Source organism: Bison bison, unplaced genomic scaffold (genome assembly GCF_000754665.1).
Source record: "Bison bison bison isolate TAMUID 2011002044 unplaced genomic scaffold, Bison_UMD1.0 scf7180017864228, whole genome shotgun sequence".
In the NCBI taxonomy this organism is placed as follows: Eukaryota; Metazoa; Chordata; class Mammalia; order Artiodactyla; family Bovidae; genus Bison; species Bison bison.
The window spans coordinates 783,579-811,434 of NW_011494800.1; the positions used below are offsets into that span (position 1 = coordinate 783,579).

General features: G+C 40.7%; 1 protein-coding gene across 1 annotated transcript in view; it reads left to right on the forward strand.

Annotated features, from left to right (window-relative positions):
• Positions 1–27,856, forward strand: part of FRAS1 (Fraser extracellular matrix complex subunit 1) — a 535,710-nt gene that overhangs the window by 198,737 nt on the left and 309,117 nt on the right. Inside the window, exons 4-6 of the mRNA XM_010845896.1 lie at positions 7,451–7,543; positions 19,189–19,348; positions 21,814–21,947. Coding sequence (XP_010844198.1) covers positions 7,451–7,543; positions 19,189–19,348; positions 21,814–21,947 — 387 coding nt within the window. The remainder of the gene's footprint in view (positions 1–7,450; positions 7,544–19,188; positions 19,349–21,813; positions 21,948–27,856) is intronic.

The following is a 27,856-nucleotide window of genomic DNA, read 5'->3' on the forward strand; positions in this document are numbered from 1 at the left end:
TTGGGGGCCAGAGTGAGGCACTCAGCCTGTGGCAAAGGTCATGAGGAAGGAGGCTCGACATACGCAAAGGCGGGATCAAGCCTCAGGAGTCCCCCTGGAAATCCTCGAGCATCTACCCCCATAACCAGAGCCTGCCTACTTTACTACTTTATGCTCTCACCTACACCTCTGACTTTATGGGGGGCTGTCCCCCACCACCTCTTTCGGAGAAGGAGTTAACCTAGGGCTCCAGTTAATAAAAACTCCTGGGCGTGACAAGAGTGTTTTAACCTACAAACTCCTCTGAATGTTCTCTGGCCTGCCTGACAGGCTCATCCGGCCACATGTGATTGCTCACAGCCTCCCAACCGTGAGAGGCACGAGATGCTTTAAACCCTCTAAAAACAGGTTCTTTAGAGAAGTTAGAAAACTATAAGTATAGTGGGCTGATTAGAAATTGTATTGGTGAAGGGTTTTTCATTTGTTGAGCCAATGTTTGTTGCTAAGTCTCCATATCCCCTGCCCTTACACACATTAGTGAATATATAGAAGAAATAAGTATTAACCTTTGATATTAATCACGTTAGACCTTAGGCTAAGTAAATTCTTTCCTTAACTAAAACCCACTACACCCTCACCCTATAGGAATGTAACTTTATTTGGGTGGCATCTGTTTTAAGAATAATCACCCCTGGAGAAATAAGTGTCCTGGTTGACTGACCTCTTCACAAGGAGAGGGTCATAAATTGTCAGCAGGCCCCCTGGCCAGAAGATGACGTAACACCCCAACACCCCTAAGATCTCTGTATACATTTGTATGAAGCACCTGACTTTGATAAAAGTCAGGACTGCTGACCCCACATGACTTTTGCATAACATCTCAGTGTATAAAAGTAGACCATGGAAAATAAAGAATTGGGATCAGTTTCTCGAAATACTGGTCTCCCCATGTCGCTCTGTCTCTCACTCTGGCTGAGTTTCCATCTGGAGCGCAGAACCCGCCATGCTTACTAATTATGCCTGGGCTTCTAAGATCCAACTGGGGAGGCCTCAGTGTCTCCTCTCCTTCGGGAGAATGGAAGGACGCCTGCGGCCTACATAAGTGGTGCAAACTTCTTGTCTTGAAGTTTTATTGGTCTCCTGCATAAACCAAGCTACTCAGCCTCTTTTCTCCACTGAATTTTCCTACTGAGCTATCCTCATTCTATTACTCTTTACATCTCTAATTAGTATCTAATTGAAGCTATTGTATCCTGATCCTCGCCAAAGCCGTCCCCGCTTTGAATACCCTGGATCAGCCGGGGCTGGATCCCGGCAGGTGGCGCCCGAGAGCTAGTGGAGGTGATGGAATTCCAGTTGAGCTATTTCAAATCCTAAAAGATGATGCTGTGAAAGTGCTGCACTCAATATGTCAGCAAATTTGGAAAACTCAGCAGTGGCCACAGGACTGGATAAGGTCAGTTTTCATTCCAATCCCAAGGAAAGGCAATGCCAAAGAATGCTCAAACTACCACACAATTACACTCATCTCACACGCTAGTAAAGTGATGCTTAAAATTCTCTGAGCCAGGCTTCAGCAATATGTGAACCGTGAACTTCCAGATGTTCAAGCTGGTTTTAGAAAAGGCAGAGGAACCAGAGATCAAATTTCCAACATCTTCTGGATCATGGAAAAATCAAGAGAGTTCCAGAAAAACATCTATTTCTGCTTTATTGACTATGCCAAAGCCTTTGACTGTGTGGATCACAATAAACTGTGGAAAATTCTGAAAGAGATGGGAATACCAAACCACCTTACCTGCCTCCTGAGAAATCTGTATGCAGGTCAGGAAGCAACAGTTAGAACTGGACATGGAACAACAGACTGGTTCCAAATAGGAAAAGGAGTACATCAAGGCTGTATGTTGTCACCCCAGTTATTTAACTTCTATGCAGAATACATCATGAGAAACGCTGGGCTGGAGGCAGTACAAGCTGGAATCAAGATTGCCGTGAGAAATATCAATAACCTCAGATATGCAGATGACACCACCCTTATGGTGAAGAAGAACTAAAGAGCCTCTTGATGCAAGTGAAAGAGGAGAGTGAAAAAGTTGGCTTAAAGCTCAACATTCAGAAGACTAAGATCATGGTATCCAGTCCCATCACTTCATGGCAAATAGATGGGGAAATAGTGGAAACAGTGGCTGACTTTATTTTGGGGGCTCCAAAATCACTGCAGATGGTGATTGCAGCCATGAAATTAAAACACGCTTACTCCTTGGAAGGAAAGTTATGACGAACCTGGACAGCATATTAAAAAGCAGAGACATTACTTTGTCAACAAAGGTCCATATAGTCAAGGCTATACTTTTTCCAGTGGTCATGTACAGATGTGAAAGTTGGACTATAAAGAAAGTTAAGCACTGAGGAATTGATGCTTTTGAACTGTGGTGTTGGAGAAGACTCTTGAGAGTCCCTTGGACTGCAAGGAGATCCAACCAGTCCATCCTAAAGGAGATCAGTCCTGGGTGTTCATTGGAAGCAATGATGTTGAAGCTGAAACTCCAATACTTTGGCCACCTGATGCAAAGAGCTGACTCATCTGAAAAGACCCTGATGTTGGGAAAGATTGAGGGCAGGAGGAGAAGGGGATGACAGAGGATGAGATGGTTGCATGACATCACTGACTCAATGGACATGGGTTTGGGTGGACTCTGAGAGTTGGTGATGGACAGGGAGGCCTGGCCTGCTGTGGTTCATGGGGTCGCAAAGAGTTGGACACTACTGAGTGACTGAACTGAACTGAAGGAAGAAATTAGCAGAACTGAATGAAGTAGGAGGGTCAGAGAAAGGAAAAGGAGAGATGACTCTCATATTTATGAGTTGATGACTAATTGGTTAGCAGAGCCACAAACTGATATTGAGAATATAGGAGAATGAGGAAAAGAATCCTATCTGGGAACAAAATGATAATTTCAGTTTGGACACATTGAGTTTGAAGTGTTTGTGGAAGAGAAAGGTAGATATGTCCAAAAGGCAGCAAGATGTGTGACTGTAAAGCTCAGAGGAGAAGCATGTGCTGTGCTCAGTCATGTCTGACTCTTTGCAGCCCCATGGTCTGTAACCCTCCATGCATGGAATTTTCCAGGCAAGAATACCAGAGCGAGTTGCCATTTCCTACTCCAGGGATCCTCCTGACCCAGGGACCAAACTCACCAATCTCCTAGGTCTCCTGCATTGGCAGGTGGGTTCTTTGCCACTGACACTACCTGGGAAGCCCAGAGTTGGAGACGTTACATGGGTATCAGTAGCAGGAACACAGGAGTATAAACCTATAGGATGAGTGAGCTTATCCAAAGAGATTGTGTGAAAAAAGAATAGAAGATCAAAGATGAGATTTGGGTAGCACAATCATTAAAGGAAAGATGAACATAAGAGAAGAAACTTAGGAAGATTAAGAAGACATGGTCAGAGAGGTAAAGGGTAAGGAATGGTCAGAGGAGAGAAGAATGATGTGATAGCTAGAATAGAGTGTTTCCAGAAGGAGTTTATATCGACAGTGTTGATCCCACGACAGAGAGAAAGTGTGAGAAAATTTAATATTGAGTTTGGCAACCTGTTGGCCACTGGTGGTCCCGCTGAAGTTGGTGGCAGTGAAGTGGTGGGTGTGGTTGCTGTATTACAGAGGCGTGAGGAGTGGATGGATAGTGGGCCTTGGATGGCCAAGTACAGGCTACTCCTTCAGGGAGCTTCAGTGAGAATGGAAGAGAGAAATGGGACATTAGGTGCACACCACTACATCTGTGAAGTTTCTTTGAACCTCTGTCCCCAGTCATCAAGCCTCCTGGGTGTTGCCATGTGCTTGCCCTTATACTGCCCTTGACCAGACTACAAATGCCTCTGTATTTGTTTGCTTCTTCCTCCATACTCTTAGCTCCTTGAGAGCAGCAACCCTCCTTTTCACTATATGTAGCCCATCGAACAGCACAGTGCATGGCACACAGAAGATACTTAATCAATATTTGTAAAATGACCAAACAAGGGAAGGAGAGGGTTTTTTTTTCTTTGCTTTTGATATTTCTATGAACTTGATATTACTATGATCACCTTGGGAGGCAAAGGGGAATGACCTTGAAGAGAGAGAGAAATTGAAGATTTGGAGAGTGGGGGAAACACAATGATAGAACTAGAAAAACCCTTTAAAACTGATTGTCAGACTTTCTCATTTTATAGACAAAAAAAAAAAAAAACAGATTTTTTCATTCTTTAGTCACTTGCTCAAACATACAGCACTAGAAAGTGGCACTCCCATGACAAGAACCTTCGTTCCTGGCTCATGAGTCAATGCAATTTCTACTCCACCGTGTTTTCCCTTGTGTTTCTCAGGTTCATATGTTGTTTTACACATCTGCTGGGTAGACTTACGTTAGTTCACGGCACAAGTTAATGAATCAGCATTGTCAGTCAGTCAGGTCAGTCGCTCAGTCACGTCCGACTCTTTGCGACCCCATGGACTGCAGCACGCTGGGGTTCCCTGTCTGTCATCAACTCCTGGAGCTTGCTCAAACTCACGTCCATCGAATTGGTGATGCCATCCAACCGTCTCTTCCTCTGTCATCCCCTTTTGCTGCCTTCAATCTTTCCCAGTATCCGGGTCTTTTCCAATGAGTCAGTTTTTCACATCAGGTGACCAAAATATTGGAGTTTCAGCTTCAGCATCTGTCCTTCCAATGAGTATTCAGGACTGATTTCCTTTAGGATTGACTGGTTCGATCTCCTTGCAGTCCAAGGGACTCTCAAGAGTCTTCTCCAACATCACAGTTCAAAAGCATCAATTCTTCATTGCTATTATACCCTAAACTAAATTGTTATTGTTATTAATAGTATTTTGGATTCCTATCATTTTTAAAAAATTTTAAAAATCTGTTTTGCAATTTATGTTTGGCTCCGGAATTAACTGGAAATAACCTAATGTTAATTGTAGTTCTGTTCGATATTTGTATCTATCTCTCTATCATCTGTCTATTCATCGTATCATCATTTATAATAGATTCTATATTCTTATCCTGTATCCATATAGAATAGCTAGCTACAGAGTCAAAGAAAAGGGTCAGAGAGAGACAGACAGATATGAGAAAAATTGAAGGAATGAGAATAGAGGCTTTTAGAATATTGACTGTCTAGCCTGGAACCAACTTTCAGGATTTCTGAAGAACATATATACAGAGAGGACAGTGCCATGCAAAAGGGTACTGTATTATTAATGCATGGAGGGATTTTTGGCTGCAAACTTCAATGCAGAGTATTTACCTAATCAAGTTGTTGTAATAAATTATATGTATATACATGTACATAAACATGTGTATCATATGCTTAGAAGAGTACCTGGCTATTCTAAGTACTCTGTTTTAGCTGTGATTGTCACATGGTCATCATCATTATTGTTAGTTGGTTCCTCTAGATCCTAGGCAAGCAATCTTCATTGGTGTCTTGTTCCCAAGCCACCACTTCCTAAGCTCCCAGTGCAAAGCCTGCAGGGCAATAGGCTTATGTGTTCCATACATCCCACAACTCAGGAAGCTATGCATGGTTACAGGGTAAGGTAGCAAGAACTCCCTATCTTTCGTTCTCCAAGTCCTACATGCAAAACTCTTCGCCCCTCCTTTAGCCCCAAATCACCTCTTTTGTGTTCCCACGGAAGGTCAATAGGTCAACACTCAAAATAGGGAACATCTACTCACAAATAAACAATATTATATTCATAAAATGAGTTTTGAGGGGCAAATCTGAGGATAGATATATAAATATATAAACCAAATCTGATGTATGTATCAAACACAACTAATTTGGGGCATAAAATATCCCTTAAAGTCTTCCATCTTGCCTGCCTTTCTCTCTGCTTCCATATTAGAATAGAAACAACACTTGGATTATCTCATTTTAAATCTATATGCTCAGTGGGATTTAGGTTCATATATTTTCTAAATTTACTGTCTCAGTGGAAGTTAGGTAAGTACAGGTTCTACTTGGGGTTCAGAGGGTACTTTTGTGAGTAGTCACTGATGTTGCACTGTATATACCATTTTAGAAAATTCCACGCCATATGTTTTATCCTTTATTAAGCAAATAAGAAATTGTTGATCACTGTTACTCGTGTATTTATCTGTTTAGTGGATTAACAGTTGTGAAATCATAGTTTTATTCTCACCCACATTATTGGGTGGAGAATATACATATTGTAGATGTAATATTATTTGTAATTGTTGTATGTACAATTAACATTCTCTTGTAGGTACAATTTATTTTAATGGCCACAGCCCCAAGTAGCAAAGAAACATTAAAGCATATGTAATGTTTTGAATCTATCAGCTGAATTCTTTGTAGACTTTTATTCTGTGGACAGGTCATGATTTCCTGGTTAATTCAGGATCTTTTACCACTATTTTTGATCAAAATCACTAATTACCTGTTCTGCCACATTTCTAGACTTGAGGAAATGCTAAGTGGAAGAGCAGGATAAATCCGGGGGTCTAGAAGGCTATTATTTTGGGGTAGGGGTCATGCCATGTGGCATGTGGGATCTTCGTTCCCTGACCACGAATTGAACCTGTGACCTCTGCATTGGAAGCACAAACTCTTAACCACTGGACCTCCAGGAAAGTCCCCAGAGGGTCTAGAAGGATCATTAAGCCCCAAAGACCCACATACATGGTACCATTTTAATCATCTTGAATAAACAGATCCTTCACAGTGGCAAATCGATGGTTAGTTAACATGTGACAACCTCCCAGTAAATCTTGGGGTATCACATGGATGTCTATTCTCTTGAAAGCATCACGGGCATTGATAAGAAACACAATTGCAACAGCAGAGGCCTTGCTAAACAATGTAGATCTTTATTGGAGCCCAGGAATTCTACCCGGATACCCACAGCACATGTGATACCTCCACAGAGATGCTGTTTCCTCTCCCAGCTCTGTCCTTCAGTCACCTGCCCCTTGTGCTTTGCTCCTCTGCCCCAGGTAAACATCAACATTAGAACTCCAGCTCCCCCTCACGCTCTCCCCTTCTCCCCACAGCCGGCCTGTTGCTGACTCCATAAGGCCTCTATAACATGTTAGAAGACCTGCCAACTCTGTGGCTAGCCCCGCCCAAGTCTTCTCCATTACAGGGAAATACAGCTCTTCTATCACCCCCAACTGCTTTTCTGATCTGACACTCACATGGAGCATTTCTATATTTCTAGTGAAGAAAATCCTTCACTTCATTACGTGTGAAAAGATGTAGACCATTTTCAAGGAACCCACTTTCACAACGGGGCTCCTTTTAGCTTTGAGAGAAGCTCCTCATGACAGAGAGTCCTTTTTGTTAGTGTATTCTGTTTATCCTGTTTATTGTTGTCACCCGTGGCAACTCACGAGATTTAGTGAATTCGATATGACTGTGTTCACTGCTGCTATTTTACACTGAGCTGCTTTTAAATGTTCAGGGGGAAGTGCTTCAAATACCCGCCAACCAGTGCTGCCCTGAATGTGTGCCAAGGATGCCTGGATCTTGCCATCATGAAAAGAAAATTCACGGGGTAAGTATTTTCTAACCCATGGTTGATTCCTTGTCTGTAGATCAGTGACAAAGGAAAGCTGAATGCTAAACTTGTGTTGACACGAGAGGATTTTTTTCTCCTTTGTTTGGGCTAGGGAGGACCTCAGCCTTATTTGACTTTCCGTGGGCACTTACGTTTCTTGGATAAGATTAAAACTGTCCTATTTATTTCAGAGGCCCAGGTAAATATTTGCTGATTGAATTTGTGTCTGTCTAAAGGGTAGTCTGAGAATGTTGATGATGAAGAAGTTGTAATGCTGAATAATAAAAGGCCACCTTGCCTTTGTGTACCACATAAATTTTTCACTTGATTTTATGAACAACCCTGAGTAGATGACTCCTGTATTAAAGATGGAAGAGTTGAATTGCAAAGAATGGAAGATACTGGCCCCATGTATTACCAATAGGTGGTGTAACTTGGCTTGGAGCCCTGGTCTTCTGACTCCTCATTCAGTGTGAAGTTTGTAAGCTTCAGCACTATGCACACATTAGGCTTTGTAATGAGGACCATCCTCTGCAGTATAGGATGGTTAGCATCGTCTCCAGCCTCTCAGTACCCATCACCTGTTAGTATCCTCTGCAGTCCTGACAACCAGAACTGTCTGTAGGTGTGGCCGTCTTTCCCCTGGGGAGAGGGGCAAAATGAAAATGCCCACTCCCCTCATTTAGAACCACAGTGCATGCATGCTAAGTTGATTCAATCGTGTCCGACTCTGTGCAACCATATAGACTGTAGCCCAGGCTCCTCTGTCCATAAGATTCTCCAGGGGAGAATGCCCTCCTCCAGGGGATCTTTCTGACTCAGGGATCAAACCCAAGTCTCTTAAGTCTCCTGCATTGGCAGGAGGGTTCTTTATCACTGGGGCTACCTGGGACGCCCATAGCACCACAATACTAGAAATCAACCCTCAAGTTCTTTTATTACATTTTCTCATTCCAGATCTTGCAGGGTTAGCTTAGAGATATTAAATACTGTTTTAAAAGGACCATTGCAAGGACTATAATAGAAATTTTGAAACTGGATGGCTACAGTTCATCTCCATTCATGCTTGCATACTCCCCTGAGGCAGCAGGTGAAGCCGAGTGTGATAGAAAGACACTCTTTGCTTTAATCTTCATCTTCCACCTCATACAAAACTGTCTCCAAGTTAGTGTCTCTACCCTTTCAGCAGAGAGCATAATAGGTTAGCCAGAATTGGTATACCCAGTCTAGGCTGCTATTCAGGGTGCATACCTGAAACTCAGTGGGGACAGTGCATATTCCCCTGGGACAGGATCACCTCACTTAGCCATTGGCTCCGCATCACCTGAGGAAGCCACTGTTTCACATCAGCACAGTGTGTTGCCAAATAATAGCATGGTGTGTGATCCGAATGGTAGGATCTGTGTCTTCATACCATGTGTCACCCTGTGCTGCTTGATTTAGGGCTTCCCTGGTGGCTCAGCGGTAAAGAATCTGCTTGTAGTTCAGGAGATGTGGGTTCGATCCATGGGTGGCAAAGATCCCCGGAGGAGGGCATGGAGATCCACTCCAGTGTTCTTGCCTGGAGAATTCCAAGGACAGAGGAGCCTGGTGGGCTACAGTCCATAGCGTCACAAAGAGTTGGACACGACTGAAGCGACTGAGCATACACACATGCTGCTTGATTCAGTCTGTGTTATGTAGGGTGGTGGAAACCACGCTAGAGGACCTCCTGTGAAATGGAAGGTGCTGCAGGGCAGGCTGATGTTGGAATTAACGAAAGTTCATAATGATTGGGACAGGTATATGGATCAAGATAAAAAATCCCAAGCTGAACTTTTCAAATAAGGGAGCCCTAGGATGTAAAATAAGGCCAAGATCTGGAGGAATAACAAACATCTCAAGTAAGAGGGGGTATCAGGGACTTTTCATAGCCTCTCTAATGACACTTGTCATTTGCTTGCTCGTCTTCTGTTCTTGCACTTGTGAGATCTTCTTTTCTTGATTTAAGATTTTTGAGAACATTGACAATATTTTGTGTACCTTCACAGTGATCTTCCTTACCCCCCACCTAACCTGATTCTTGGCACTGAACTTTTCCCAGAGTAGGTGCTCAATAAACATCAGGACTCAAGCAATAAGTAAATCCTGCTCCAGCTTATCCATATCCTTGTCCCACAGGCATGTTGATCTTTGACCACCTGACCTGCTTGGCAAGTGGCTCAAGGACCACAGATCTGCAGATGGGTTAGTTAGAAATCTGCTTGACCTTCTACTTTTTCAGGAAGAGTTTTGAAAATCTTCTTCTCCCCTCCTCCCTTGCAATTCACCCCTCTCTTCTAACACAGCACACGGAAAGCTCTAAACTAGGTAAGACAGCGTGCATGCTTGTTTTCCCATATGCAACTTTCAGAATCTACTCCCCCGGAAAGTGTTATAATTATATTTCTGCAACTTGATGTAACTGAGAAGAAGGCTGGATTTTAGGAACTGTAGTTTGAAGGAGAAAAACAAATCCCTAGTGGTCTACTTCTCCAAATAGAAATAGAAGAACAGCTTTTTTAAAGTTGAGATAAAATCCTCTACTTTCAGTCTTAATCAATTTAAAATGATCATGTTTCTCGTCTTTCTGTTCTTCTTTCCTCTCTTTCTTCACCTTTTTAGATGCTTGCCAAATCCTTCTTAATGTTATTCATTTCCTTGAGTGGGTTAAATGCTTGTCTGGGTTGGGTCTGAATCTCCCCTTGTCACTTGCATCACTAGGATTGTTCCTGAATCTTGGAGCCTTTTCTGTTTTGCTCCCTTGGCTTCTTTTAGAAAGCAGTTTCCAGAGCACTGCTTCTCCTGTTGGACGTCGGTAATCCTCTCTTTAGCCTCCGGCTTGCATCCCATAGGGCAGGTTATGGAGTCTCTCTCCCTGTAGATATATAATAGCCTGATGTTTTGAGAGCTTTGCAGTGGTGAAATGGAAGCTTTCCCCTGAAAGAGAGATTTAGAAGTGGCTTTAGGGTAGAGTAAGTGTAGCAGGAAGAGAATCTGTTACAGCAATGCTATCCCCAGAGAATAGACTTGAAGGGAAGGAGAATCAAGATGGGGTTGAGCTCAGGGTGGCACGACAAGGCCACCTTTAATGAAACAACTTCGCCTCATGAGGGGACCTCTTTTTCTGGCATCGTGGGCCGGTGTTCCAGCAAGTCCAGACAAGCCCCTACATCTTCCTTGGAGTGAGAAAAACACTTGAGCCTTTTGGCAGACTCCAGGTTATTTAAGAGTTTTGCATGGGCTTATTACAGTCAGCATTTGGGGAGACTATTTCATCCATGACCTCCCAAAGCTATCCTTTCAAATTAGCTTTTGGATCTCTGCCCAGCCTTGCCAACCAGTTAGGGAGACAAGCCTGAAATATGTTTTCCTAAAGGGTGTTGGAATGCTTTTTCCCTGGTCTTTTCCCCACAAATTAGCTTGTGAAAGGGAGGAGAAAGGACCTTAACCTCTTTCTTTTCCTCTTTACTAATTTGATCTCAGCACCAGATAATGTCCTGTCCGAGAAGATGGTGCTTGGAGATTTGCTGAAAAAGAAAAGTGGCAGGTGGTAATGCCCCAGTGCCCACATCTGATTGAGTACAGGAGCGTGGAAGAAGTCTGCTTGCTTTGCCCGGCTGTGAAGCTAAAAGGAGAACTAATTTATGTGTGTGAGGGAAGAGATGAATATTGAATTCTGCAGCCTTGTTTTCATCAAAGTAGAGGATGTAATTACAATATGCACCAAACATCCCCAGATATTTAGTATTCTGGATCTATAACATCATAACAGGAACAAATTATATAAAGAAAAATTATTTTTTTGTTCTGTCTGTAAGCCAGACAAATACTTTATGACCGTATCTTTCCTTTGGACATAAGTCAACAGCCAACCCGACTTGTTATTTGGCTATGCAAAAGAATATGTCTAAGATGTTGTCTGCGGAATGTGCTTTTGCCCAGTGTCAAAATCTCATGTTTCAGAAAGCTATTAATGATGTTGGGATGGTACAGCTACAACACAGGTCTTATAGGAGCATTGCTTTGTATATGCATTATTTCTTGATTTTACAGAGTTTTCTTTGCTGTTAACTGTGCTCATGAAAATTAAAACATTTGTGACTATAGACAACACAGTGAGATTGAAAAAATATGTTTATCTATCATCTATTAATATCTGTCCCCTATCTGTCATCTATCTATCTATCCATCTATCTTTCTATCTATCTGTCCATCTACCATCTATCTGGCTACTTCTCTATCTACCTACGATCTAGCTATCTATCAGCATGTATCAAACTCCTTGATCTCTGGTCTCCTTCTGGTGTGAGAGGTGTCACTGACTTAGGAATAGGAGTAGGAGATGAAAGTGGAGGTGACTTTTCTCAGAGAGGTGAGAATAATTCTTCTCCATCATTCTGTTCAGTTTGGATCACTGTCTGGCTTCTATGGCTTTGACGTCAAGAGTGGAGTCACCCTGACAAATGTTCTTTGTTATTCCCATAATTCTCAAGCTTATTGTGAAGGGAGAATCCGTTGCTTAAATTTTATGTCTCTTGAGATAGATAATAGATTCACATCACTGGAGAGCTTGAAGATACTAAAGAGATGAGCTAATATAGCCCTCTTGCCTTACAGTTGAAAACACTTTGGCAATTGACAGGTTGTTATTATCATTAATTTTTGTGGTCTCAGTCTGAGAGGTGGTATGATTGCAAATGTTTGAGAAATGACAGCTAGTGTTTCTCAGTAGTAACAAAAACGAGCTCTTGTTTTAATGTCTGGATGTTTAGAAGCAATCTCTTAACTTTTAGTAGGATAAAGATGTTCACTTCCAATTACTTTATAAGATGCTTTCAAATTTTACTTATTTAAGATATATAAATGATTTATTAGATATTTTAAACAGTACTTTTGCTCTCTGATGACAAAGTGAGTATTAGTTTATTGGTGAAAATGTGGAAAAAATATGCAAACAGATAAAAATCCACTAGTTATCTCCAGCTATGAAAACCACTATTGTTTCCTCAGTTGTTTTTTTTGGGGGGTGAAGGAGAGATGATAGTGAATATGGATGGGTAGATTGATAGAGATATACATGGTTTCACATAAGGTAATTATACTCTGTGTACAGTTTATGGCTTAATTTTTATACAGCATGCAGTAAATAATTCCCCTTGGAATACTCTTGGAGAATGTGATTTATTATTATTAATTTTATTATTATTATTATTAGAACATTATTATTTATTACATGCCTATTATTAGGCATTTGGGTAGCTTCCAATATTCACTAAAATATTTTCAATTTCACTGTAATGAACAATGAGATGGAATTCTTTGTATTCAAACTTTTTTGTGTGTCATTGATCATTTTCTTCAGATAACTTCTTAAAAGTGAAATTAGTAGGTCAAAGCATCTAAAGAGTTTGAGTATTGAAGCTGTGACATCTATGGTCATTAAAATTCAATTTTAAGTCTTCTCTGTCTAAAGATAAACACAGTGGGAATATTACCAGTAGTACAGCTTTTTTTCAAGTCTGATTACCTGGGGTAGTTGCCGCCTGGCAGAGTTGTTCCGGGTGCTATCATGAGACGAGTCCCACTCCACTGCAGCTTTACTAACAATAGCTACTGGGAATTTTAAACACTTCTTGTATCTGATATTAAAATATATCATTTAAGTTTATTAATATTTCTTTGTAGTTAATAAAGTTCTATATTTAAGTTGAATATTCTACAAGCTTGTTGCTATTTTTTTTCACTGGGATTTTATTTCTTTTTTAAGGAATATAGTACAGTGTACTTACAATATAGTATTAGTTTCCCATGCACAACAAAGTGATTCAATATTTTTATATATCATGAAACGATCACTACTGTGAGTCTAGTTACCATTTGTCAGCATATAAAGTTATTTCAGTGTTATTGACTATATTCCCATGCTGTACATTATGTCCCTATGAGTTATTAATTTATTAATATAACTGGAAGTTTGTACTTCTTAGTCCCCTTTGCCTCTTTCACCCATTCTTTCATACTCCGTCTGCTCTGATGGCCACCTGCTTGTTCTCTGTATCTCTGAGTCTGTTTCTGTTTGGTTTTGTTTATTCTTTTGTTTTACTTTTTAGATTCCATATATTAATATAAGTGAAATCATACAGTATTTATCTTTCTCTATCAAACTTATTTCACTAAGCATAATTCGCCTCCAGGTCTATCCATGTTTTTGCAAGTGGCAAAATTTCATTTTTTATGGCTGAGTAATATGTGTGTGTGTGTGTGTGTGACATCTTCTTTATCCATTCATCTCTTGATGGACACTTAGATTGCTTGTATATCTTGTCATTAATAATGTCCAATGATATGAACATTAGAGTGCATATATCTTTTTGTATCAGTGCTTTTGTTTTCTTCAGATAAATACCAAAAGTGGAATTATTGAATCATATGATAATTTTATTTATAATTTTCCCTCAAAAATTAAATCTCCATACTGCTTTCCATAATAACTGTATCAACTACATTCCTACCAACAGTACAGGTAGGTTCCCTTTTCTTTACACCCTTGCCAACACTTGTTTCCTCTTGTCTTTTTGATAACAGTCATTCTGTCCGGTGTGAGGTGATATCTCATTGTGGTTTTGATTTGCATTTCCCTCACGACTAGTGGTGTCATGCATCTTTTCACCATCCTGTCGGCTATCTTTGCATCATTCTTTAGAAAAACGAATCTTCAGGTCCTGTGCCCATTTTTTAATTGGATTTTTAAATATTGAGTTATATATGTTCTTTTTATGTTTTGGATATTAATCCCATATCAGCTGTATGGTTTACAAATATGTTGGTTTTAAGCTGATAGTCACTTAAGTCTGAACACATTCTAAAAACACTAGATTTTTACTTCCCCTGCAACACATTTTATGTTTTTAATGTCATATTTTACATTTTTTACTCTGTCTATTCTTTAACTACAAATTGTAGTTATGGTTGATTTTCCAATTTTTGTTTTTTTAATTTTACTTGCTTTTCAAGTAGTTGATCTTTTGGCTTTACTATGTATATGCCTTTACCAAAGGTACTTTTTGTTCATATATTTTCTTGTTTCTAATTATAACCTTTACTTCTAAAGAAGATCCTTTAGCACTTTTTGTAGGGCCAGTTTAGAGGTGATGGACCCTTAATTTTTGCTTGTCTGAGAAACTCTTTATCTTGCCTTCAATCCTGAATGATAGCCTTGGTATCAAGTATTTTTGGTTATGAGTTTTTTCCTTTCGGTACTTTAAATATATCACACCACTCCTTTATGTCCTGCCAAGTTTCTGTTGAAAAATAAATTGATAGGCTTATGGGACTTCTCTTGAATATCGTGCATTGTATGCCTCTTGCTGCCTTTAAAATTCTCTATCTTTTGCCGTATTAATTATGATCTGTCTTGGTGTGGATCTCTTTGGATTCATCTTGTTTGAGGCTATTTCCTTCCCCATGTTAGGGAAATTTACAGCCATTGTTTCTTCAGGTAAGTTATCTGCCCCTTTATTTCTCTCTCCTCCTTCTGAGACCCTGATAATACAAATGTTGGCATGCTTGATACTGTCTTAAATTTTCCTCATCTTAAAAAATTCTTTTTTTTATTTTTTGCGGTAGTGATTGGGTGATTTCTATTACTTTGTCTTTCATGTTGCTTATGTATTCTTCCATATCATCTGATGCTCTTGACACCCTCTAGTGTATTTTTCTTTTTAGCTATGGTATTCTTCAGTTCTGATTGTTTCTTTTTTATATTTTCTAACTCTTTGTTGAAGTTTTCCCTGTTTTCTGCCATTCTTCTCCTAATTTCTATAAGCATCTTTATGATGCTTATAATAGAGAATTCAATTTTTAAAATTCTTTATCAGGTAATTTACTTACCTTTATTTCATTAGAGTTTTTTTCCCCTGGGGTTTTATCTCATTCTTTCCTTTGGAACAGGAAAGAACTATATGCTCATTTCATTTGATTTTCTGTGTCTATTCCTGAGAATTAGGTGAAACTGTTATCTCTCCTGCTCTTGGAGCTGTGGTCTTGTGTAGAAGTGTTTCCAATGTAGGTTTCATGTGCTGGGTGGCACATGAAACTTGGCAGGCCAGTTAAGGGTGGAGCAGAAAGGGTAGGGTGGGTTTTAGGGCCTTTTAGGCTGGGCTGAGGCATCCCTGCCAAGATGCCTGGAGCTGAAGTGGACACCAGCCATGGCTCTCCTGGGCTGGGTTGGGGTTGCCATGTTGGTGGGATGGTTAGAGTTGGAGTGGGCCCAGGCTCGAGGGTGGGCTGGGGCTGCCTTAGCAGGCTGACTAGAATGGCAACTTTTCAAACTGCTGCCTCTGTGCTGGGACTCAGAGAGAGTAAGTTTGTGCACAAGCCCTTTAAGGGGGAGTCTTGGTTTCCTATAGTTCTCTGGCTTTCACAGATGTCCATCTCACGGGTTTTCAAATCCAGTTGTGGGGCCTCATCTTTCCAGAGCAAGTCCCAGGGCTATGGGACCCAGTGTAGAGCTCTACCCAGTGTAGAGCTTGAATTCCTCACTCCTTAGGGAGGTCCTCCAAGTTTGTGATATTCCATTCTGCGTTTGGGTTCCCTTCCAAGGGTATGTGTCCCCACCTACCCATCCCGATGAGGTTTTTTATTTATATCCTTAATTGTAGAAGAGCTGTTCTGCCAGCCTGCAGGTTGTTCTTAAAGAGAGTTGTTCTATATGTAGTTGCAATTTTGATGTGTCCATGGGAGGAAGTGAGCTCAGAATCTGCCTACTCTATCATTTTGATCTCACCTCCAGTCTCTTCTTATTGCTTGTAAATGGTTTTATATATTAGAGTATACTTCTAATTAATATCTGCATTTAAAAAAAATGTTTGTCATTTACCTTTAAAATTTTTCTCCCAATGTATTCACTATATTTGACTTTTAAAAGTTTAACTCATTAGAATGTATCAGTTTTTCTCCTACCATTTCTTCCTTTGCTTTTATGCTTAGGCCTTTTAAAGCATAAAGGTCAATTGCCTGCTATGTTTTATTAGCTAACAGTTTATTAGCCAGTTGTGGACTTGCCCATTTATTTATATGCTGTACTAAATTTGAAGTTTTATATTTAATTATAGAAGAAGTAAAAATTGATGGGGGAGGAGTTGGCCTTGGCATCCCGGTCTGTTGCCATGATCCCAGGCAGCACATAGGTGTGAAAAGGAGTAGGAAAGCCATGGACTCATGGGGAAAGGGTTAAGCATCTCCTACGTGCCACTTCCCTTGCTGCCTCTTTAACAACTACCTCATGCAACCTTTACAATAGCCAAGTGAGCAGGTTATCTTCATACCATTTCAGGTTTCTCTACCAGGAAACTGCAATTTAGAAAGATTAGGTGAAACACGCATAGTCCCCAAGGCAGGGAGAACTGAGCTGTGATCCGAGGACACATATACTTCCACGGAAACCTTTTGTTCATCCAAGTCAGTACATTCCTTACGTTTCTGTCCTCTGGTACTCCCAGTAGGTCCTGGGAAAGTAATCTTCATGATGGCAAGGCAATGTCTTGGTTCCCCAAAATTTAGATGGCTGTGACAACCTATTACTATTATTGTTACAATAATAGCACAAGTTATTAGTAATTCCCAAATGTCAAACTTGGCATGCTTGCAACCTGGCAGCAACTTGCACAATAAAGGCATAGTGACTTGTTTAGGTAAGACAGAGTTCTTTTGTGTTTGAGAGAGGGGGAATAATTATTCTGGATGCTGGCTTGAGGAGTAGCAAGAGGATGTTTATTTTCCATGCTTCTCAGTGACACAGTTGAAATCCCCAGATTATAGTTAGGTGACTGAGCACCTAGAACGTGGGATGTTTTTAATAGAAGCCTATATATGATTTGTGCAGAATCAGATTTCATCATATACTACACTAATACAGGCAGAGGAAGGCACTATTTAAGAAAATGTTGTAGGAGGAAACTTTATTGATTAAGCTCACTTTTTTGCATACGTCTTTTAAAAGGCCACCATCATTCCACTCTGCCATTGAGAACATAATGTATTTTGACAGCTACTTCCCCAAACAATCGACGTATTTGTAGCTTTTTACATTCATGATTCTCCACTGCCCTCTGAGCATGGCTTATTTAGATACTTTTGAAAAGTGTTAGCTGCTCAGTTGTGTCTGACTCAACCTCAGGGACTGTAGCCTGCCAGGCTTTTCTGTCCGTGGGATTTCCAGCAAGAGTACTGGTCTGGGTAGCCATTCTCTTCTCCATGGGATCTTCAACTCAGGGATCGAACCCAGGTCTTCTGCATTGCAGGCAGATTTTTCACCATCTGTGCCACCAGGGAAGCCCTTAGATACTTTTGGTAGTTAGTAAATGTTATGTATCAAAGCATGGATATGTTAGATCATCAGTACAGTGCCAGCTTTGGGAATGTGGTGTCCTAGCCTAAAGTGGACCAGGAACTTCTGGTGTGTGTAGATGGGCACCCTCACCAGGAGTGAGTTGGCTCTACAATTTGTGGGAGAACTGGTTGGACAGGTGCCTTCTGCTGGCTATCCCACTTTCCCTGGGACCATAAGATCTCTGGGATAGGAGAGAGAGAGAAGACTTGGGGAAGGGAGAGAGAGGACGGGAGTGTGGACACTCATCAGGGTAAAAGGCAAAAAAGAAACAGTCGGAGTGTGAGCTGCTGAAAATAATGTAGCTAGTGTAAAGAATTCAGTAGATATGGATGCATGTATGCATATTTTACTTTGGTCCTCATAGAAGTTTTTTAAATAATGGGATTGGGGTGATTTTTCTTTCATTGTTGTGCTTTTTTGGAATTTTCAAACACAAAATCTTAAGGATAAATATTACTCAGCTGTGAAAAGGAACACATTTGAGTCAGTTCTAATGAGGTGGATGAACCTAGAGCCTATTATACAGAGTGAAGAAAGTCAGAGACAGACAAATATTGTACATTAACGCATATGTATGGAATCTAGAAAGATGGTGCTGTCAATCCTACGTGCGGGACAGCAAAGGAGACACAGATGTAAAGGACAGACTTTTGGACACAGTGGGAAAAGAGAGGGGTGATGATTTGAGAGAATAACATTGGGAACATATACATTAGCATATGTAAAATAGATAGCCAGGGGGAGTTTGGTATACGACACGGGGAACCCAAAGCCTATGCTCTGTGACAACCTGGAGAGCTGGGGTGGGGAGGAAGGTGGATGGAGGGAGAGGGCCACATGTATCCCTGTGGCCGATTCATGTTGATATATGGCAGAACCCATCACAATATTGTAAATTAATTATCCTTCATTTATTTTTTTTAAATTTTATTTTATTTTTAAACTTTACATAATTGTATTAGTTTTGCCAAATATCAAAATGAATCCACCACAGTTATATCCTTCATTTAAAATAAACAAAATTTTTAAAAAGGAAAATAAAAATCAATTGATAAATTGGTCTCTGCCTTGGAATATTGGAAACTCTGATGTCAACCTTGTAAGTCTAGAGCTTTCTTCTGTCATATTGGAGCTCCGTCATTCCCTTGTTTAAGAGAAGGCTTGTTTCTGTTTGATCAAATGCAAGTCTATGTTCTCACAGTAACGTTCTTTTTCTTTTCCTAACACCCAGCACGGGACAGCGTGGGCCTCCTCCCCTTGCAGCACGTGCTCTTGCACTCACGGGGAAGTCAGATGTGCCCCCCGACCATGCCCACCACTGATGTGTGGACACCAGGAGCTGGAATTCATCCCCGAAGGGAGCTGCTGCCCAGTCTGTGTGGGCCCTGGGAGTGAGTATGAGCTTGTAGAGAGAGACCCTCTTTGCCTGTGAGGTTTACCTGGTGACATCCCAACTCTTCTCTTTCTTGCCTAGTGTGTGGCTCAAAGATCCCTGACCCCATTCCTTATTGGAACCGAGTCATAGCCTTGCACTTGGCAGGAAGTGATGTTGTAAACCGTGAGGTTGGAACAAATGCTTAAGCTCCATTCCAAACTTAGGGTGCTGAGGCTCTCTGATTTATTATTTTGTCTTGGCCGGATGAAACCCTTTGTGTTCACAGCTCTTGAGGAAAAAAGGAGGAAGGATCAGATCCTTTGATATGATTCCATAAGGCCCAGGTAGTTCCTACGGCTTTTGGTGGACAGAAGAACAAACATCACTTCTGGGTATCAGTAGTATCACAATACTAAGTCTGATGGCTGGTCTTTAAGATTTCATGTCTTTCTCCAAAACGCACTGAGCTGGAAGCAATATTTCATTTGTCTTTATGGCCTCTTTGCTGGACAGATTATGCCTGCCTGTGAACTGAGGCACAGCCCAGCAAGCCAGGCATATGCTTCCAGCCCTCTACTTAAAATTCATGCTGGGACCGAGTACCCTTTTATTACATTTTAGAGTTATATGTCCCTTTCCATTTTTATACTTAAGTAGCATATACTTCATGACAAATACAAATTATTGTCACTGCTGTATTATAGTCTCTCCTGGTGTATAATAGCTCAAATTACTCTTTTTAAGCAGTACCTGGAAGCTACATTGTAATCTTGCCTTTTCTCTTTAAAAAGACTTCTGGCTTCTTTCTGATTCCCAGTTATTCCATTCCTGGCCACCATTTACCCTGGAGAATCATTCCGGGGATGGCAAAGTATGGTAAGGGAATGATGAAAGTAGAGTGCATTCCTCCTGCATTTCAGATGTCACCCACCAGAAAAACACAGCCAGCCAACTTTGGGCCAGATAAGCCTGCAGGGAAAATTATTCCAACCACAGTGTTTAGGGATGGGGTGGAGGGTGGGCTGTCTGGGTTTGTGGGCTCTTTTCTTACATTTTAGGAGAATTTCTGATTGACTCTCCATGAGAAAAATCTATTGGAAGCATTTTGCCTGGAGAGATTGGAGGATCAGCCAGCAGCAACTCCATAATTTCCTGGGTACATAATAAAAATGCAGGGCCCTTTGTTCAAAAAGCACTTCCCCAGTGGCTCAGACAGTAAAGTGTCTGCCTACCATGTGAGAGACCCTGGTTTGATCCCTGGGCAGGAAGATTCCCTGGAGAAGGAAATAGCAACCCACTCCAGCACTCTTGCCTGGAAAATCCCATGGATGGAGGAACCTGGTAGGCTACAGTCCTTGGGGTCTCAAAGAGTCAGATGCAACTGAGCGACTTCACTTCACTTGTTCAAAAAGCAGGGTGGGGGAAGCTTTGGTTTTTCTTCCATGATCTTTCTCAGCCTGTCATGTTTTTAATTTGCTGTTAATGTCACCCACCCTCAGGCATGGGGATATTTGCTGGGTGGGTGAGTCCTCCTCAGGCACCCTAGACCCCTCCTGCTATGTGGTGCTTAGGGTGCATGCACTCCTGAGGCACCTGTACCCAGGTATCCAATACGGGTGGAGGGTGGCGGCTTTCACTGGGCACAAATTTGGGCTCAGGCTCCTGAGAACCCAGGAAGGCAAGGAGGCAGGGGGAGGTAGGGCCATTCATGAACTGAGGCTCCAAACCCCTGGTTTAGAGGGGTTTGGAGGGGAAATGCTACATTTCCCACCAGACTTCACTTAGGAAACTCAGAGAGAAAGTTGAGAACTCCATACAGTGGCTCCAGAGCTATACCCCAAGCCCAGGGCCCCCTAATTTGCATCATGCCCCAGAGCACAAGACTGTGTGTGACTGCATTGGCATAGATGCAGCCAGCCCTGAGATCGTGGAGCAGTTCAGTTCAGTCACTCAGTCCTGTCTGACTCTTTGTGATCCCATGGACCACAGCATACCAGGCCTTCCTATCCATCACCAACTCTCAGAGTTTACCCAAACTCATGTCCATTGAGTCGGTAATGCCATCCAACCATCTCATCCTCTGTCGTTGCCTTCTCCTCCTGCCTTCACTCTTTCCCAGCATCAGGGTCTTTTCAAATGAGTCAGCTCTTCACATCAGGTGGCCAAAGTATTGGAGTTTCAGCTTCAGCATCAGTCCTTCCAAAGAACACTCAGTATTGATTTCCTTTAGGATGGACTGGTTGGATCTCCTTGCAGTTCAAGGTACTCTCAAGAGTCTTCTCCATCATCACAGTTCAAAAGCATCAATTCTTCAGGGCTCAGCTTTCTTTATAGTTCAGCTCTCACATCCATACATGACTCCTGGAAAAACCATAGCTTTGACTAGACAGACCTTTGTTGGCAAAGTAATGTCTCTGCTTTTTAATATGCTATCTAGGTTGTGCAACACCCTCAGTAACCCTTATTGCTCTAACCTTCCAGAATCCTGTTCCTATGAAGGCCGTGTGTTTCAAGATGGGGAGGACTGGCCATTGAGTCGGTGCGCCAAGTGTGTGTGTAGAAATGGGGTTGCCCAGTGCTTTGCAGCTCAGTGTCCTCCTCTGTTTTGTAACCAGGTAAGGAAGACAGCCTCAGAAGACCCTTCACAGACTGTTAACTTCACTATTTGGGAACCTGGAGTCTCTTCTGAGATGATGGCAGGCAGGCCTTGCAAGTTCTGAAAACGAGAAGCAAAAGCTGTTTTATTTTCCTTATAGTTTTGGAGACCACCCCTGAGACATTTCTTTTACCCTTAACAGCTACAGATAGGTCTAATTACCAGTCATTTAAGCTAATTGTTACAGAATGAAACTGAGCCTTCAGGATACACACAAAGGAGCCGCCAAACTCTAGTTGCAGGTGTTCCAAAAATGTCTAGCCAAACATCTGGAAAATTCAGTAAGATGATAGGATTGTTATTGTTTGTCAATATATAAGTACAGACTGCTTTTTAAAGACATATAGATGTTTCTTTGAACCTGATCATCCAGATGTACATGATTTAATTCTTAATGGTTCAGATTACCAAAGGATTTTTTGGTGGGGAGGTTTAAAATAGTGGGAACTTGTTCTTCATTTAAAACTGATCTGAGAAGAGGGTGGGATGTATGGAGAGAATAACATGGAAACATATATTACCATATGTAAAATAGATAGCCAATGGAAATTTGCTGTTTGACTCCAGGAACTCAAGCTGGGGCTCTTTGACAGTCTAGAGGCGTGGGATTGGGGGAGGGGAAGTGGGAGAGATGTTTGAGTGGGAGGCAACGTGGGTAGACCTCTGGCTGATTCATGTTGATATTTGGTAGAAACCAACACAATACTGTAAAGCAATTATCCTTTAATTAAAAATAAACAAGTTTATTTATTTTTAAAGTCCTTAAAAAAAGGACTTTACGTGGCCAGAGCGCAACTTCTATAAAAATGTTTTTTTAAAGTAAAACAAACAAACAAAAAAACTGATCGGATTTTCAAAACATTACTCTTTCATACAGATTTGCAGGCGAAAGTCAATTGCAAATAAATTTTGTATCCATGGTATTTTGTAGTTTTTTATTCTTCCAGTAGCTCCCATGGATGTTCCTTGGCAGTTGACAGATAACCATGAAAGGAGCTTGCCTCCAGTTGAAAAATAGCTCATTTTTGATCTGAGAAAAAGCTGGAAGCCAGCATTCAGTTGATACAGAGCAGTACTTTGTGTCAAATAAAACAAAATCAATAACATTGCATATTGTGACAATTGGGCAATATTTTTTAAGGCAGACAAAAGGCAATTAGGCTAGAAATGCTAAATGCCAAATAAAGGAAAAACGTATCTAATTGAAAGACCAGATTGCATTACCCACACTACAGCAAATACTGCACACTTACCACGTTATCTCCATTCATCATGAAGTCTTGTCCTAGCTTTCAGATTGCAAATGAGCTTCTTGGTAGAGTTGCAGAATATCTTACATTTAAAGATATTGTACTGTTGGAGCATTTTGACTTACACATCCCAGGGTTTAGTCTTTTGTGTAAGAAGCTTTAATTAAGCAGTTTGCCACCATTACAATAAGGGAGGTGGGAGGAGGGAAGGAGGAAACACTCCGTTGTGAACCTTCTGCTTCAAGTCTTTAAAAACAACAATGACTGCATATCATGGGTTAGCTTGGAATACCAGAAAGTGCTGGTTCCCATTTTTTAAAATGCTAAACTCTAGCTTCAAACAGTACTAACTTATAGTTTGCATGAATTAACTTAAAAAGATGAAATTTGTTGCCATACTGTAGAGCTAATTGCTATGCAAGCATTCTGAAGTCTTGACAATAGATTGATTTTAAGCACTCTTGCATCAAGTTTATAGTTTTGCTTTGACATTCAAAAATACCCAACTGTCAGATTGTTTAAACCATTTTTCTTGATTTAATATCACTATTAAAACATTGGGTGTTCTGATGATATAAAGAGGCAGTCAGTCCTAAAGGAAATCAGTTCTGAATATTCTTTGGAAGGACTGATGCTGAAGCTGAAACTCCAATACTTTGGCCACCTGATGCGAAGAACTGACTCATTTGAAAAGACCCTGCTGCTGGGAAAGATTGAAGGCAGGAGAAGGGAACGACAAAGGATGAGATGGTTGGATGGATTCACTGACTTGATGGACATGAGTTTGAGTAAACTCCAGGAGTTGGTGATGGACAGGGAAGCCCGGCATGCTGCAGTCCATGGGGTCACAAAGAGCTGGACATGACTGAGTGACTGAACTGAACTGATAGAGTTAGTGCCTTGGTCGGAAACATAATCATTGTCACCATCTAACCATCACCATCCCCACATTTGGGGTATTTATTAAGTCATAATCATTAATTTAAAATCTTTTTTATTTTCATAACAACCTTATGAAGTATGAGCTATTATTATCATCCCGTGTTGCTGTAGACAAAGCTGAGATACAAAGTTTGAATAATCTGCTCAAGGGAAGTATCTGTGCTTCTAACCTAGACAGCTTGACATTACAACTTCAACAGACCACACTTGAGTTCGATTTTTACCTGTTACACTATATCGCCTCCCCAAATGATGAGTCACATATTGTTTACATCTAATAATAATCACAAAACAATAATTGCTAACATCATCAATCACGATTGCAAGCATTTTATATGAGTTAACTCATTCAGTATTTAAAAAAAAAAGTTCATCAGAAGAAATGTATTTCCAGTCTTGAGCTCTAAAAAAATTTGATTTTTAAAATAAAGTGTTTTTTTTTATTGTAAAAGGAATCTGTGTTCATTAAGGAAAGCTTGAAAAAAGCAGTAAAGGAACTGATCATCCATATTTCTACCATTCAAAAAGATCATAGTAGAACTTTTTTAAAATTCATTCCAATTTTTTGGTAGGCAAATATGGATATATTTCGTAGTTATAATCAGATTTTTGGAGTTAGTGATTATCTCTGATAAAAGGAGTAATTCCTGTGTTCAAATAAGGGGTTGTTCCCTTGGTGGGTAGTATAAATTCACACTGAAATTGCTTGCCTTCAGCTTTTGTCCAGATGCCATGTGAACAGAGGTCTCTGTTCATATTTTTGTAGGCTTGTTAAAATGATCTGTTCAGTCTGATGAGAGTTCTTCCTGTGGCTCTATTACCACTTTTTTTTTCAATACCACCATTTTCCCATTCCCAATATTGATTAATCTAAGTGAATTGAACATCATCTTCAGGTATTTTCTTAAAAAGGTGAAAAATTGTTATGTCTTTCGAGCCACTGATGTGTTGTAGAATTATTTCCTATTTGCCTACACTCATGAAAGATTATTTGTTGGGGTCCAAAATTTAAGGAGATTATAATCTCCTTTCCACTAAATTCTGGAATTTAGTGCCGTGGAGGAGTCAGAGGTGGGTCTGTTTTCTCTTCTGTTATATCAGTTAGTTTACTCTGTTGAATTTTTGCAAGATGTTTCTTTATCTTTATAATTAAGACATTTCCCCAGGGTATTTCTAAGGAAGGTGTCTTTTTACATATTTTACCTAGAATATTGTGAAGCCCTTTCAGTCTGTATTCCAGGTGTGAAATGTTTTCTTTAGTTCTGGCCTTGATTAGTCATGTCTGTTCCAATTATGCTCAGTTCTCAGAAACACCTATGAGTCTTAGACTGCTCCTCTACCATCTCCCCTCATTATTGGTCATGTTCTGCCTCATTGTTTTCACTTTTGTGTCTTTGCTCTGCATTATGGGGAGAGCTTCTTGAGTTTGTGTTTCCTGCCTCCATATTGATTTTAATTTGATGATTTCTTTAATTTTCTTTTAATTCTTCCTTCTTTCTCCTGTCATAGGTTCTTCTAATTTTTTAAAATTCCAATGCTTTCTCTTTCTATATTGCTTTTTGCTTCTTTAATAAAGACTGTATTTTCTTCTGCCTTACTCAAGTTGCAAAATGGTTTTAAAATATTTTATTTGAGATCTCGCAGTATGTAGGTTCAGAAATCTGCCCTTTCTGTGAATCTTCAGAGTATTATTACTCTTTGCTTGCGCCTTAGGATTTTCCCCCAAGTTCCATTCTTTCTATTTGCTCAGCCTTAGAGAAATCTGTTCATACTCAGTGCTTCAAAGCTGCAAAGGTAAGCAGCATGCCCTTGGCTAATACCCGCTTCTTGGGTTCACTGTTGTTGTTCAGTCACTAGGTGATGTCTGACACTTTTCAACCCCATGAACTGTAGTCCAGCAGGCTTCCCTGTCCTTGACAATATCCCTGAGTTTGCTCAAACTCATATCCATTGAGTCACTGATGCCCTCCAACCATCTCATCCTCCATCACCCCCATCTCCTCCTGCCTTTAATCTTTCCCAGCATGGTGGTCTTTTCCAATGAGTCAGCTCTTCACATCAGGTGGTTAATGTATTGGAGTTTCAGCTTCAGCATCAGTCCTTCCAATTAATATTCAGCATTGGTTTCCTTTAGGATTGACTGGTTTGATCTCCTTGCAGTCCAAGGGACTCTCAAGCACCTTCTCCAGAGCATCAATTCTTTGGCGTTCAGCCTTCTTTCTGGTCCAACTCTCACATCCATACATGACTACTGGAAAAACCATTCTTTTGACTATGCATACCTTGGTTGGCCAGGTGAAGTCTCTGCTTTTTAATATTGCTGTCTAGCGACTTCACTTTCACTTTTCACTGTCATGCATTGGAGAAAGAAATGGCAACCCACTCCAGCGTTCTTGCCTGGAGAATCCCAGGGATGGGGGAGCCTGGTGGGCTGCCGTCTATGGGGTCGCACAGAGTCGGACATGACTAAAGTGACACAGCAGCAGGTTTGTCACAGCTTTTCCCCCAAGGAGCAAGTGTCTTTTAATTGTGTGGCTGAAGTCACTGTCCTCAGTGATTTTGGAGCCCAAGAAAATAAAAGTCTAAGTGCTAAGAAAGGTGTGTGTTTCCTTGACCAAGGGTCTGGCCAGTTTTAACTTAATGTTGCTCTACTTTACTGAGATCAGATTTTTTGCTGTCTCTACTGCCCAATTTTCTTAAATTTTGAATTCATGAAACGTAAAACTCTAATCTCTAGTTTGCAAGAGTTCTCACCATGTTTCTTGGTGACTATGTGCTTTACATTTGGGGTGTCCTCGTCCCCATTTTTTATCACTTCCTCTACCTCCCCCAATGCATGTATTTCCCATTCATTTTGTTATCTTTCTTTTTGTTTCTTTTTTTACATGATGGGCTCTGATTAGATGTAGAAAGGGAGGTGAAGGCTACAGTGGGCACTCTGATGGCTTCAGGTACTAGTGGCCACAGACTGTGGGGATGAGCCATGTTATGTTTGGCACTAAGAGTCAGAGAGTTCAGAGGAAGTGATGATTCTCATTTCTATTTGGTTAACAAAGCAAAGAAAGGCCACCAAAATTCTAATGGTCCGTGCAACCCCTCTTGGCACTAGCAGGAGGTTGTCTGATCTCCTTTTTGATGGTACAGTTTTCATCTCATTTTTATATTTTCAGAGGTATCATAGGAGAAGATACTTTGTGATGAACTATTAGCCATAATATACTATAAAGTTTATCATAGTATTTTAATTTAAGGAATATGGTAAACCATAATTAAATACAGTTGACCCTTAAACAGCATGGTTTGAACATATGCAGATGTTGTCAATAGTAGATAGTACAATACCCTATGACCTATAGCTGGTTGAATCCATGGATGCGGAACCACAGATGCAGAGGAAACATGGATACCTAGGACTGACTAAAAATTACATTCCGATTTTCAATTGCATGATGGGTCAGTTCCCCTTACCTCCATTGGTTCAAGGGTCAACTGTATATCCTTAATGGTGGCCCTATCCCAAATTATAATGACATTAATCATACATATTTTTTTTTGTACTGAACTCCTGTGATTACTAAGGGTACTGTATTAGACTTAGAGTTGGCAAGTTTTTCCTGTAAAGAGCCAGATAGTGAATGTTTTCAGCTTTGTGTTCCATGTAGTTGAAACAGCTACT